The sequence below is a fragment of the Molossus molossus genome, unplaced genomic scaffold (assembly GCF_014108415.1).
Source record: "Molossus molossus isolate mMolMol1 unplaced genomic scaffold, mMolMol1.p scaffold_m16_p_12, whole genome shotgun sequence".
Classification (NCBI taxonomy): Eukaryota; Metazoa; Chordata; class Mammalia; order Chiroptera; family Molossidae; genus Molossus; species Molossus molossus.
The window spans coordinates 59219756-59235370 of record NW_023425347.1 but is presented as its reverse complement, the minus strand read 5'-3'; the positions used below and the strand labels follow the sequence as shown (position 1 = coordinate 59235370).

Sequence of the window (15615 nt, the reverse complement as noted above, 5' to 3'; positions counted from 1 at the left end):
AGAGAAAGCTGCTTCTGTGGCAGAATAAGATCCCACTTTCAGCATATTGTATCCTTGCTTCCTTAGTAAATATCCCGTGTTCTTTTAAATTCTCTGACTCTGAATTCTAACCCTATTTACCACATGAAAGGTATTTTTCAGTCTTTCCAATGGGACTCACACCTGTCCCCCCTCTGCACTCCCGCCACCGTAATTTTAAATTCCTTCTACTCCTCTGAAATTCTGACTTTGTGTCCTCAGCTCAACGGGATCTTGCAGATATCTTCTGCCCAATGGAGCTCCGAATCGAGCTCTTCATTTCCAGCTTGTGTCTGGGCTTTGAATCCTGCCTCTGCCACTTGCTAGCTGAGGCCCTTGGGTGACTCAACGGGCCTCTCTGAGGCTCAGTTTTTAAAGTGTATAAAATGGCAATTATAACCACTGCTTAGATTTTGTAGTCATCTTGTAAGTGTTAGATGAGATGATGTAAGTAAAGCATTTAGCACAGTACTTGGCGCTTCGTGAGAACTCAGGAAAGCTTGGGGTGACAAGGTGCTGTTGATGGAACTGCAGTGTTCGTGGTACTTATTTTGCCTGTATCCTAGGTAGCCTCATGACTGGAGTTTATGGTTCTGGGTTTCTCCCATGAAACACATCTGCACTGTTAATTAATGCTCCAAAAAGAGCTCACTCATCTCCATCAGAAATAAACCACACCCGTCCCTGCAATGCGATGTTCCTAAGGAATGGGATGCGCAGGCTGACCTCATGGACGCTGGTGGAGGGTGTGACAGATGAACATTGGGCCTTGGCAAGACACTTGTTTTCCACTGTGAAATATTATTTGGGTACTGTCACATTTCTATATCGTTAACATAAAACACAGCTTAATATAAGTAACCCCTGGACCAACGCGGCACATTTCACAATTCCTTGCCTATTTTATTTCTCTCCTTTCTGGCGTAGAGAACAAAAAACTGTGTCATATAATCTACATGCAGAACACAGATCATAACTGCCTTCTTACGCAGATCCAATGCTCCGGGGTGAACTTTTAGGTATAAACAAATCTGGACTCTAATGCTGGTTACCTTGGGTGGGGGCAGGAAGCCTGAGAACGCGCGGTCTTCTTTTTGAAAACTCAGATTGAGCCTCTCCAGGTTGAGCCTGCCGTTGGTTGCCCTCAGTGCCATCTTTAAGATCTCCACCAGGCTCCGGTTCACTTCTGACTGCGCGTGCGCATCTCGAGGGGCAGTACTGCTTGGAGGGGCAGGGGAAAGTCTGAAAACATATTCGCGCAAAGCCACTGTGTGTTTTCATACTATCTCTCACCTGTGTCACACACGGGGGAGCCAAAGACCCACCTTCCAAATCTGGGTAACCTGGTAGTGGGACTGCATGTGGTGATTTCACAGCTTAACTCAAATATGTTCCATTCTAGTGAGCATTACAGTCCCTTCTCCTGGAGGAACCAAGCAATTCCACTAGAATATGGATCAAATTCTCTCTTTTTGCCCGATTGAGAGAAAAAAATGAGAAATGTCCATAGTAGTTTACTTTAGCAGCTTGATATTACTTTTTTTTAAAGCCCAGAAAATAAAATTTCCAAACTATACATTGCCACGAGCAAAAGCAAAGCAGATCCTGGTAGATCCCTGTAACCAGGGAACCTGTATAGGAGGAAACCTTGAACCAGGTGAATTATCCTGGATTCTGCTATTTGTAACTAGAAAACCCAGGAAAGTTTGGGAGTAATTATGTATTTACCAGATGGCATGCAGATGGTTTATCAAACTGATTTAAAAAAAAATGTTTCCACTAATGTTTTGAGAGAGAGAGGAAAGGAGTGTAGAGAGAGAGAAACATCTATGAAAGAGAAACATCGATCGGCTGCCTCCTGCAAGCCCCTTACTGGGATCGAGCCTGCAACCCCGGCATGTGCCCTGACTGGGAATTGAATTCACGACATCTTGGTGCACAGGACTATGCTCAAAATGACTTCTGTTATTTTACAGAACAGATGAAAAACACCAGAGTGATAAAGTATCAGAGTCATTTATTTTTTGAAACTGGTTTGAGCTGTTTACTTTTTTAACATTCAGAAGTATGTGTCCTTCCAGATTTGGCCAAGCTACTTTCTTCACAGTGAAGCTTTTCCTAATTTCCATGTTCTCAGCTTAAGTGCCACTCTCCTAGAGGGACAATTTCTGACACCCCCCCAACCCCTATTCGTGTAAATTACTTTACATTCGGTGGTGTGCTGGCAAATCTTTACCAACCAGCTCTTCGAGATAAAGCCCTAATTTGGAGCATGACTGGTTTTCATGGTGTGGACACTCCCACGTGGCTGATTTCAAGCTACCAATACGATGTCACTGAATGAGGAGCTGGGAACTGATACACACAATAGACCCTCAAGATGCTCCAGCACCCCTTGCTTGAAACACTCTTTTATAGTTCCTTGTTCTTGTCCTTGCTAAGTCTCCCTCAAGTTATAGTCTCATTTTTATTTTTTTAGTCAGCGTTTCATGTCTGATTTCCCTAGTAGATTGCTCCGTGGGATGTGGGCGGAGTCTCTTTGCTTCTCACTATTTCTAGGAGATGCTGGGCAGGACCTGCAATGGATTATTTTTAGATGGATTTAACTCTCCTAAAGGTCACATTGTATCTTCTTCTTGCTCTGTTACTCTTGGACTTTGACACTGAACTATGCCATTTGGAATTCTTTAATAATAGCTAATATTTTCCAAAAGTTTGGTACAGGCAAGGAGAAGTAGCTGATTGTCTTCGTGTTGGTCACCTAGCTCTGCACCCCATTTCCCTTGTTCAGGGAGTTCCCCAGCTCAGGAGTCTGCCTGTCACTCTAAGAGAGGGAAATGCCAACTGTTTGCTTTACCAGCCTCTCTCTGCTGCTTAAGGCACATGACTCAGGCCTGGCCAATCAGATGTATCTATCTTTCCCAGATTTGAATCAGAGTTTTTCTACTTTTCTTTTCTTGCAATGCCAGTTTCTGGGAGTAGGAAGTCATGAGGCTCTGGCCTCCCTCTGCACATTGGGTACTGAATGGGCAAGTGTTGAATGGAACCCATTTACTGCAGCTGGTGGGGTGTCTTAGGAAACCTACTGCAGGAGTTTTCATCTGGTCCAGTGTAGGTGATAAGTTATTTCTACTCCTGTTCTCATGAGTGATGCTGGAGGCTTTTAAAACATCACAGAGCTTCCTCATTCAAGGCTCTACCTGACAGAACACAAGAGGGCATTTTCCTGAGCAGCACATTAACTAACACAGAGCCTGGGTTCATTCAGGCCATTAGTTCTCCACTTCTACACACACACTGTCTGGTTTGTGTAAAGCAGCACCTTCTGTGATGAGTTCAAAATGATCTCTCTATACACCATTTTTATAGGGTAGATATCTAGATGTCCCTATACGTGAAGTGGTCCAAGATTTTTGGATAATGGGAGGTGCCAGTTACAGTCAACAAGTATTTATTTGGCATCTCCCATGTACCAAGAAGTATGCTAGAACTGTGCTAGACACTGAGTTGGCCAGGACACACTCCATTCCTAACCTCAAATGTCAACCAAGTAGGTACAAATGCAATGTCTGTTATGAAGGGAAACGTCTATGGGACCATGTAGTAACGAGACATAATCTAGTCTAGGGCTCGGGAGAGGCTTCCTGTCTAGGACTCATAAAATCCATATCTGCCTATGAGTGGCCATGTTTTCGGGTACATTGTCTATTACCTTTCAGGGCCAAAATCTCACAATCTGTATTATATGAAGTGTGGTTGCTGATTATTAAAAGTTTATAGGGCTTCGTGGCTCTCAGTAGGTCATTTTCTCCCAGAGTGGTATTTGTTTGGACGGTGAGACTTTGATGGAGTGACTGGGCCTTGCCAGCCTCTGGATCTCTCGTGCCCAGCAAAGTGTGAAGTTGGTACCCAATGAATGTTTGTTGAATGAAGTATTAGAGTCAAAAGGGCAGAGTGTGGAGGGGAATTAACTCTAACACTTGGCCCAGGGACATTTGTACAGAAAACCCTACCTTTTTCTTACAGTAAAGAAGTGAATTCCTATCCCGTGGCTCTTAGTCCTTATGTCACATTATTTGTAATTGAAAAGAGTCTTCTGCAAGGAGAGTTGAAAAATGGAAACAAACACTTATATAGCACTTACTGTGTGCCAGGACTGTCTGTAAGAGCTTTGCATTAATTGACTCAGTCACTGTTGCACATCTCTGAAGTTAAATGGAGTCTATGACTATTCTCATTTCGCAGTTGGAGAACGGTAGTGCAGGGAGGGTTCGTGACTAGCCCGAGGTTCCAGGGCCGCAGACTGACAGATTGAGCCCGGGGTTCTGGCAATGGGCTTATGCTCCTAACACTGCCCTTCGTCATTTTTCTTGGAGAACGCAGAGCCTATCGTGCTTGACTGTGCATCTCTAATGACAGTCTCACATCCAATTTTTACTTTTAATCATTTCTTTCCCTTGAGATTATATGAAGGGATTATTGATTTCTGTACCTTAAACTTGTCTGTACTAGTACCTGTAGCCGGGAGTTCACTGAGTGAACATATTTCTGGAATCATACTCCAGATGATTTCTGCACCAGGACACAATCATTTCTTTCATTCTATTCTATTCTATTCTATTCTATTCTATTCTATTCTATTCTATTCTATTCTATTCTATTCATCTCCTCACTGTAGGATATGTTTTTATTAATTTCTAGAGACAGAGGAAGGTAGAGAGAAGAACTGATTTGAGAGAGATACATTGATTAGTTGCCTCCTGTACATGTGCTGGCTGGGATCAAACGCACAACCTAGGTATGTACCCTGACCAGGGATTAAACCCACACCCTATTGGTGTATGGGATGATGCTCTAATCAACTAAGGCACCCAGCCAGAGCCATAATAATTTCTTATTTCATAAGGGGCTTTTCATTTTTACACAGCAACCTCATAAACACATACTCTTGATGTTAGGAAACATCGAGTGTTGCAGATGATTTCCTGTGCTGACCTGTGCACAGCGCAGAGAGAGAAAACCGTAACCATAGCTGAGTGTTGGTGAACGGCAGTGTTTCTGCATCAGGTGAGCTTTCGGAGGGAGTGGCCCCCAGGAGCCCCGCCAGCTCCAGCCTGGGAATAACACGCCCACAGAAAGGGAGACAGTACCTTTCGCTGTGATGGTTCCCACCCTGAGCTTCCTCCGGGCTGCTGTCCACAGCTCTTCTGCTTTGCTGTGGATCATCTGAAGCTGCCACTTTTAAAAAACAGAGAAGCTTTTCATAGTTCACCTTAAAATTAAATAGAAGACAGGACATCCTCATTTAATTTACACGTACGGAAAAGAGACCTGCTGAAATAAAACGTGTTTGAAGTCTTTTACCATGAAAAGTGTTCAAAGCAGCTTTAAAAATATAATAAAAATTACTGCTCTTTTACCAAATATCCCTATTTTTCTCCCTCCTGCACAGATGGTGAAATTGTACTTCCTGGTTGCCCTGCAATTGGGTGGGGCCACGTGACCAGTTCTGGCCAATGAGTTATAAGCAGAAGGGACAGGGCTACTTCTGGCTCGAGGATTAGTCTACTGACACGAGACCTTCCAGAGCTCTCTTTTCTCCCTCTGCCGTACGTATGTCCCCGAATATTCCAGAATGTCTGCTTCATCAGCCTGGGTTTTATTTATTTATTTATTTATTTTTAAACATTTTTTTTTTTTATCCTCACCTGAGGACATTTTTCCATTTTTTGTACAGATAGAGTGGGAGGGAGAGAGAGGAAGAGAGAGAGAGAAACATCGATGCGAAAGGGACACATCGAGTGGCTGCCACCCACACGACCAACCAGGGCCAGGGACAAACTGCAACCGAGGTACATGCCCTTAGTGGGAACCGAACCCGGGTCTCTCTGGACCGCAGGTGGACGCTCTAACAGCTGAGCCAAACTGGCCAGGGCATCAGCCTGGGTTTTAGAGCAAGATCATGACAGTACTGAGGAGAGCCTGTGGATAACTCATTACAGAAATGTAACGTGAACGAAAAATAAGCTTTTGTTGTTTTAAGCAACTGAGATTTGGGGACTATTTGTTACTATTTGTAACCTAGCCTCCAGCCTCTCTCTTTCTCTCTCTTTTATATATGTATTATATAAATCATATGCTTATATGATATATTCAGCAGATATGTTCAGATTATTTGAGGATAAGGCCATAATTTCTTAGCTAAGTGAAAAATTTTCAAAGCCTTTTTTTTTTTTTTTTACATAGGTGAAGGACTGAAGGAATGTTATCCATTTCCAGTGCCGGGCTGGATGGCATCCTAGGGACTGTGGTGGGCAGACAGGTCCAGGGCAGTGGAGGCATTGGGGGTGGGGGGAGGACCTAGATAGGGTCCTTGATATAAACTAGGTTTCAGACCAGTAAATTTGATTGAACTAAAGATTCATGGAGGTTGTACTAATAAGTTGACATTGTATTGCTAAATACTTCTCATAAGTATACCACTAATTTCATTTTTGCAGGTTAAGGATGGGCAGGAGAGAGATCTTTCCTTTGTGTACCTACAAATTGCTAAGTGTGATACCAGGTAATTTATTATATTACTAAATCCCCAGACTATCCCTATGAGGTTGGTTTTGGCCTGGTTTTCTATCAACACATACTCACTAATGATGTTCTCATTGCTCTTACTTCTTCTTATGTTAGGGCATTTATCTCTCGTCCCCTGAATGTGGTGACACTGGACCCTGTTTTGTATACTCTTTCAAGTGTGAGGTTGGGCAGTGCAAGCAGAGAAGGAACCCTGCCCTTACACTGGGAAACCTTTATGTTAGCCCTAGTCTGCCATTAATTCTCTGGGTGCCCTGAGCAAGTTCCTTATCCCCTCTGGGTCTCAGTTTCCTAATCAGCAAATTGATGGTGAATTATATTTCAAAGACACCTCCCACTGCCGGACGTCTTAGTCATTTTCTCCATTCTTACCTGGGCGTTTACAGACTGTATGCAAACTGACTTAAGTGCACCCATGATCTTGAATCTATAACTATCCCAATAGTGTTAGAAGTAGACAATGAAAGTTGGGATCGGGAAGCCCTTTAAAGAAAATTAAACAGGAAATTAAACAGGACTAAGAGACCTAAATCTGTTTTCTATTCTGGCCTCGTCTGACTAGAGATTTCCACATATGAATATAAATAAGCTTTGTATCTTACAGGTCAGTAGTAAAGGTTGTTTTTCAAGAAAGAAACTAGCCTTTTAATTCTTTTACTCTGATGGGTTCAAGTAAAACACATGAAAGGAATTCTCACTCCAGACTGTGAGGTGGCCATACCAGTTCGAGAGAGCCACTCCTGCAAAACCTCTGGCAGAGGATCTGGACTGTTGGTAACTGCAGAGGGACTTCATGCTTCAGGAGCAGGCGGCTCAGCTGAGGCTGAAGAAGGAATCCAGAAGAGACAGGATCCAGGATTTTCAGCTCTTTTTGCAGCTTGTCTAATAGGCCAGACCTCAAAGGGTGGGACTTGAGTTCTCTTCTGACCAGGGCAAGAAGAAAAGTGTCTTCCTTTGTCATTCCACTTGGCCTCTGGCCGATATCCTGAATCAACAACAACAACCATGAACAGGACTCTGAAACAAAGTGGCTAATGGCCCATGCCAGGAAGCAGAAGCCTAGTAGGGCTGGTGTCCCAGCATCCACTTTCAGGCCTAGTCTAGAACAGGACGACTTAGTAATACTTGGAGGTTAGTGTTCCACCTGCCTGTATTGATTAATTTACAGTGCCTCAGGACCTTCTCATTCAGAGTAAAAGCAAATCACTTCAGAGTACATACTCTGTTAGAAGGCTCCTTAAAGTATATCATCTGTCTTTTACAAAATAACTTTGTGATTATATGAAGATTTGGACTAGCATATCTTAGAAACCCACTGGATTTGGGAGGAGGAGGGTGGAAGGTGAGAGGTTCAGCTGGGGCATTTGTGAACTCCCCAGAAAAGCTTCCTGAAAAGCCAATTAGACACGTGGGGTCTGGTGTCCACCAGTCCATCCTCCATCTTCTTCTCTGTTCCACATCCGAATATACAGTCAGCAAATAATACTCCTTCAACCACAATAGAAACCAACTCACCAACTCTCAATATACACACCTCAGGCTGGTGAGAGCCTCCCCTTGCCATCTGCTCCAAGGGCCAGTCTCGACGTTTTCTCCTGGGGAGGCCATGGATATAGGACAGGGACTGGTCTCCAGTCGGTACAGAGCTGCAGTAAACATTTGCCTGCTTGGGATTTTAAGGAAACAAAGAAATGGTAGTAAAATCTCAGAAGGGGAGAGGGGAAGAGAAAGAGCAAAGAAGAGAGAATGTAAGTGAGCCAACTGATTCCTTAAAACATATTCCCAGTTCCAAATGACTTTAGCCCATGTGGTCATTGGCTCATTGAGTCCCCAAAGAAGAAAGTTTGCCTCAACATCAATTTCAGCCTTATATGACTAACAAGTGTTTGACAAATACACTAACAATTAGATACTGTTTCATTTGTGTAAGAAGGATGTCTGCACAAAGAAAAATTAGGTAGAACATAAGGTATTTATAGGCAAATTAGGGTTCTTATTACAGATAAAGGTAGCCTTAGGCTCTTTTAATTAGCAGATTCAGGAAGGTCAGCAAAGGCCATTGAGAGCTTTGTCAGGAATGGACTAGAAGAGATTAAAAGCCCAGACTATTACATCCCAAGAGTGATGTTATTAAAGGTTACAGTAGAATAAATGATGGAACAAGGGTCAATGATAAAATCCCATTCCCTGTTGCTGTGGAGTATGGTGTATTCATCATGTTTTTTATTTTCTGTATTTTATGATAGTTTACATCTTGGAGGGCCTGGGCGGCTGGAGGAGACTGCCCCCCCAGGCCTAACAATTCCCAGAGGCAGGAAACAACTGTCTGCTGACACAGGGCTCCTACCAGACCTACCTGGCCCGAGTCCATGTCCCCACCCACCTCCTTCATCTAACCTCACACCCAAAGCCAGTAGTACTTCCCCTGCCTGAAATCAACCCAAGTCCAGATACTAGGCAACTAGGGACCTATACCCAAGTCCCCTGGGATTATTTTAGTTAGCTAGTCCTAATCTGTTAACCCGGCCTTACCTTTCTTTGGAAACGCCAGTAAAGGCTGTGGCCTGTGCTGTCCCCTCACTCCTGCCTCCTGGTGGACCTGTGGCTTCCCTGTGTGGCCCTGAGTGGTGTGGTATGCCCCCTTTGAGGAAAAGGTAAAAAATAAACTCTTCTTTCTAAGGCAGTTGTCTCTCACCTTGCCATACCTGCTTAAAATAAAATCGCAGGTACAAATCAAGGTGCGTGGCTATTTTTAATATCAGGTAACTGAAAGGAGACGTTATCAGAAGGACTCACTGAAAACGGAGTGTCTGAATAACCTATCAGCATGGATGGCAACCTACAGATGCATTATTGTCAAGAAGCAGTTCAAAGAGAAGTCCAGAGGCTCTCTAGAGTGGGCAGAGTGAGCAGGAGTGGCAGAGAGTTCTAGAACGGGCAGAAAGGAAAACATTTCTTGGGCACACACTCTGTACAGGCACCGAGGGGTGCTTTGTGTATGTCATTCAATTTAATCCTTACTACAACCCTATGAGGTAGATACCATAGCTCCCGTTTATACTTGGAAAGCTGAGGTTTGCAGAAATGAAGTAACTTTATTCCTTCACTTAGGAAATATTGATGGCGTGCCTCGTCTGGGCCAGGCACTGTGAGAGGCCCTGAGGGGCATGAACAGGTGTGGCCCCTGCCCTCCCAGAGCTGCGGTCATGAGAGGCTCGGGGGCAACCGGGACAGCAACACACGGCGCGAGGGCCCCGTCAGGGCAGTCCTCGGGCCACCTAGCCTGGCCAGGCCTGGACGCGATGACTCTTGAGTCTAGGCTTGAAAGGGGAGTTAGATGTAGATCTGAACAGGCTGAGTGGGGAGGAAGGGGAAGGAGGAGGAGCACAGGGAAAGGGAAACGGAACATTGGAAATTGCATAGGCGCGCACAAGCGCTTCCCAGAGAGAGGGATTGCGGAGCGCAGGGCAAGTCACAAAGGTCCAGGGTTGGCTCCCCAGGAAAGCGTGCAGAGAAGACTCGAGCCCTGCCCTTCGCCACTGCCTTAGGGAGGTTCCACATCCAGTCCGCAGGGCAGTGTCGTTCTGTAAAATAGTTGCATCGGTATTTCCGACGTACTGGTCCAAGAGCACGTGTCTTTGAAAATTACTTGTAATATAAAATGTTTTGATTTTCAGCCACATCGATTTTTCCGTCTGAGAATTCAATGCACTTCTACATTTCAGTATCCTAAAGAAATATTTATCAATACTTCACCATTCCAGCGGGGTCAAGGTGTTCTTTAGCCCCCTTTCCTCTCACTTAAACACCGAAATTTATTACCTTTATTTTCAGCACTTTATTCAGGTGAACAAGGCAGGTGTAATTCTTGCCCTCAAAACCTTTTCGCCTGGACAGCATCGACTGAATTTTATGACCTCTTCTATGAGAGGGGAAATATATATATTTTCCCTCAGGACTGGTATGAAGAATGTGTTGTATTTTAAATATTCTGTAAATTTTAAAATTACACATTTATTTGTTATTTTGTGTACTGTGTCCCCCTCCATTAGACTGTAAACTCTGTGTGGGCCAAGACTGTCTTATGTTTTGCTGACTCCCAGCAAAAAAGCATCAAATTCGAAGAACAAACAGAGAAACACAATGTCAGAATGTTGATGAGTTCAGGCCAAGTGCACGCAGTGTTTCAGATTTGTCCCTTCACTGATATAAATCATCCTGGCCGTCATTTTTCAAAAGCAAAGCATGTTCCCATAGTGTCAATGAAAATAAAATGGGAAATTCTCATCAGGAATCATGTTTTTGACTTCAGGAATTGCCGGAGTACCTATAAAATCTCTGATGCTACAGGTTTCTCTCATTTGCTTTGCTTTGAATCACAAAATACTGCCTGGGGATGACACTATAGCCTGAAATGACTCCTGAGCAATGCTGCTTTTATGATGTTTCCCTAAAAGAACTGGTACAAATGAAGCATGAAAATGTAACACAGATTCAGTAACTCTTCTTGGGGTGTTGGAACTTGCAAGCGTTGGAAGTGTAAACACGTTTGTGTGGTGTGTGTGTGTATGTTTTTTTAAAGACTGCTTATAAATAAAACTATTTAAAAATAGTTATAGTGTAGAAGTCATGAAAATTTGCAGAGACGACATCAAATGCATATTTCAAATGTCCTATTGCTTTTACAATGAATATTATTCCATTGTAAACATATGCATTTTGTTTTTCCATTCATCTGTGGATGGACATTTGGGTTGCTTCCTCATTCTAGTTACTGTGAATAATGCTGCTATGAACATAGTTGTACAAATGTCTCCTTGAAATCCTTCTTTCAATTCTTTTGACTCTATACCCAGAAGTGGAATAGTGGTATCATATGGTAGTTCTATTTTTAATTTTGAGAAACTACCAAACTGTTTTCCACAATGGCTATAACCATTTTACATTCCTGCCAACAGATTTTCTTCACACCCTCGCTAACATTTGTTATTTCTGTTTTTTAGTTTGTTTTCTTCTTTTTGATAATAACTCTGTTCTAATGGGCATAAGGGGTTATCTCATTATAGTTTTGAGTAACATTTTCCTAATGATTAATTATGTTGAATATCTTTTCACATGCTTATTAGCCATTTGTTTATCTTCTTTGGAGAAATGTCTATGCAAGTCCTTTGCTCGTATTTTAATACAGTTGTTTGTTTTCTTGGTGTTGAGTTTTTGGAGTTCTCTGTATATTCTGGATATTAATCTCTTATTGGATATATGATTTCCTACCATTCTGTAGGGGGCTTTTCCCCTCTGGTGATAATGTCTTTTAATGCACAATGTTTAAAAAGTTTTATAAAGTCCGGCTGGTGTGGCCCAGTGGATTGTGCATCATCCCATGGACTGAGAGGTCCCGGTTTGATTCCTGGTCAGGGCACATGTCTGGATTGTGGGCTCGATCCCCAGTAGGGGGCATGCAGGAGGCAGCTGATCAATGTTTCTCTCTTGCATCAATATTTCTATCTCTGAAAAAAAAAAAAATCAATGAAAACACATTTTAAAAAAGTTTTATAAAATCCAATTTGTCAATTTTGTATTTTGGTTCCTGTGCTTTTGGAGTCACATCTAATAAATCATTGCCAGACCCAATGTAAAGATTTTGCCTTATTTTTTCTTCAGAGAGTTTTATAGTTTTAGATCTTATATTTAAGTCATGGATCCATTTTGAGTTAATTTTTGTACATGGTGTTAGGTAAGGGTCTAACTGCATACTTTCACATGTCGCCATTCAGTTTTCCCAGTACTATTTGCTGAAATGACCATCTTTTCGTCTTTGAATCATCTTGGTACCCTCATAAAAAAATCATTTGGCCATTTATGGAGGATTGAATTTTGGACTCCCTATTCTGTCCCATTGGTCTATATGTCTGTCTTTATGCCAGTACCATACTGTTTTGGTGATTGTACCTTTATAGTTAGTTTTGAAATCAGAAAGTATAAGTTCTCCAACTTTGTTCTTCTTTTTCAGGATTGTTTAGGATCTTCAGTGATCCTTGAAGTTCCATATGAATTTTAGGATGGATTCTTATATTTTTGCCAAAAAGTTATTGGATTTTGATAGAGATTGATGACGTTAACTTTTTCCTCTACAAGAACACAGCATGCCTTTCCATTATTCAAATATACTCTTGTGTCTTTCAAGAGTGTTTTATATTTTTTTCTCATAAAGGTTTGGACATTTCTTAAGTTTATGTCTTGGCGTTTTATTTATTTAGTCAATTTAGTTATTCATTTATTTGTTGTTATAAATGGTGTCCTGCATTTTATCTTCTAGCCAGTTTTTGTTTATATATATGAAGTCCATTGATGTGTGTATATTGATGTTATAACTCTGTTTTGTCAAATTATCTTGCTGTTTTAGTAGTTTCTTCATTAGCTATTTTGAGATTTTATGTGTATAAACTTATCTGAAAACAGTTTTTCTCTTCTAATTATGCTTGTAATTGCTTTCTCTTGTTTAAGTACATTGGCTAATATCTCCAAAATAATATTAAGATCCAGTGGAAATATTACGTTCATTCACTTCTTCCAGACTCTGATGTGAAAGCCTCTAGCATTTCTCCATTAAGAAGGTGTTGGCTTTGGATTACTACATAGACAGAGAGTTTTGGAAACAACAATAAACAAGTCAAAATGTTATTCTCAGGGGATTTACAGACTCATCAAAAAAGATGGACAAGTAAACAACTATTTTAATAGTATGATGATATCACTGTAGGGTTATGCACAGACTGATTTAGAAGTACATTAGGACAGGCACATACCTCAGTCTTGGTGATCAGACAGTGATGCTTCTTGATAGAGCTGATATCTAAGTCAAGATCCCAGTGTAATTAGGGTTAAATAAAGACAGAGGGAAGAGAATTTCACACAAAAGGAATAGTATGAGGAAAATATAGGAGATAAAAGAAAACAGAATTCTATTTGGGAAACCAAAGTTCGGTTTAATGAAAGGTAGGGATGGGAGAGAAGTAGAGAGTAGACAAAGTTGAGTTAAAATGGTAAGTCAAGGAGTTTGAATTTTATACTAAAAAAGTGAGAATTAAGCTGGTTTTAAATGTTTTAAGTAGGGGTTATACTTCATCTGTGGTTTTGAAGTGGCTCCTAAAAGAGGTTTTATATATTTATATTTATACTTTATATTTATATTCTTGCCCCATTAGTGTTATGCTTTGCCATGTGGCTTGCTTTGGCCAATGGGAGATTAGTGGATATGACACAAGCAAAGACTTAAAATGTACTTGTGGTTGAGTTTTTCCACTTGAAATGTTTCCACTACCATGAGAAGAACTTGCCTTGAAGAGCCTACTACTTCATACTACTAAGGAAACAGAACAGACCTGAACCAACTTTGTGGTCTAGAGCCAAGCCTAGGATGTCCAAGGGAAATAAGTAAATGCTGTGTTAGCTCACATCTGCAGACGTGAGCATAAATTATTATAATTATAAACCACGGAGTGTTGGGGTAATCTGTTACACAGAAGTATTATAACAGCTGACCAATACAGTGAGGGAAGCACAGAAAAGGAAAGCCGATTTGAAGATAGTTAAAGTCTCCCTGCTGAGGTTTAGCAGTGGTCCGACTAGGATGATGGCAGAGGAAACATAAGCAAGAGGACGGTTATGAGAGACATAAGGAGGTAGAATTTAAAGGGCTCAGTGATTAGCTAGATATCAGAGTTGGGGGGAGAGAGGAGGAAAGCATGCCCAGATTTCCTGCTGGTGCAACTGGGAGAGCTGGGAGACCGTTCTGTGAGAAAGACCACAACAAGAAGGTTCTGCTCTGAACATGTGGAGTCTGAGCCGCCAATGCACAACTAAGTGGACATGTCCTTGACATTGACCTCTATTCATCTGTTAAATGAGAATATTGCCCTGTGCCTCTACCTACCTCACAGGGCTATTGTACAGAACAGGCAAGATAAAACACACACAAGGGGTTTGAAAAAAAAGCACACCGCCAATCAGCTGTGATAATTATTAAAATGAAAGACTAACACTTTCATTTACTTGCTGCCAGATACAAAAAGCACACTCTAATTTTATTTTTGAAACGTGCTACTGAGTTTGTTGCTAGTCACACATTCTTTTTTATTTTCTGCGAGAAGGCAGAGCTGATGATTCTGAGAAATAATGTAAACATATACATTTTCACAGACACACAAGGAGCAGAATTTGGAGACAGACAGATCCTAGGATTGGTGGTGAGAAGAGCCAGGCTCTTCACTGGTGAGACCTTGAACTAATCATGACGCTCTCCAGGCCTCACATTCTTCATTCGTGAAATGAAGGTTTGTCCTCGTTGATCTCTGAGAGATTTTCCTGTTCTCACATACATGAAATGATGGATTCACTTAACATTTTCTGCTTTCCCGACTTCCTTTTAATGATACTCTCTAAAGTGGATCTGTAATTTAGAAAAGAGTTTCACACTTGCCCATCCTCACCCACGTTATCTCTGTCTTTATCAGCAACTTCTCTTTTGGAGCAGATTCAGCCCGTCCAGATTGCCTGCTACATACCACGCAGGAAAGCTTATTTTCATCTAGGTGTGAGCGATGAGGATCTAGAAGGGGTTCGGATTGGTTTGTTTTTTTCACTGAGGCACGATTCCATCTACCACTTGTCAAGGCGGTAATGAGGGTCTCTGTACCAGGCAACTGTGGCTGCCATCTGGCGGGCCAGCGCCACACACTCGGCAGACAGAACCAATTAGGCCCACACCTCCCACGAGGCCTTGCTGTGTTTGGTGGCTGAGTGTTAGCCCCACTGAGCCTCCCATGAGAAACCTTGTTGAGTTTTTCTTTTGTGTGTGTGTGTGTGGGGGGGGGCACCTCATCTCCCTTTGGCAAGAACTAGCAAAGAGTCCAGATTATGGAGGTCCCCGAACAGGCTACCCAATGAACACGCTGCCCATTATAATGGTGGATGCAGAGTCTGTTTCAGGAATGGGCAGCTCAGTGGGGG

General features: G+C 42.1%; 1 protein-coding gene across 1 annotated transcript in view; it reads right to left on the bottom strand.

Annotated features, from left to right (window-relative positions):
• The window catches only part of CUNH1orf87 (chromosome unknown C1orf87 homolog), a 69705-nt gene that overhangs the window by 33526 nt on the left and 20564 nt on the right, over positions 1-15615 (bottom strand). Inside the window, exons 3-7 of the mRNA XM_036257434.1 lie at positions 9588-9596; positions 8141-8272; positions 7328-7591; positions 5169-5290; positions 1071-1236 (exon numbers count right to left, since the gene is read on the bottom strand). Coding sequence (XP_036113327.1) covers positions 1071-1236; positions 5169-5290; positions 7328-7591; positions 8141-8272; positions 9588-9596 — 693 coding nt within the window. The remainder of the gene's footprint in view (positions 1-1070; positions 1237-5168; positions 5291-7327; positions 7592-8140; positions 8273-9587; positions 9597-15615) is intronic.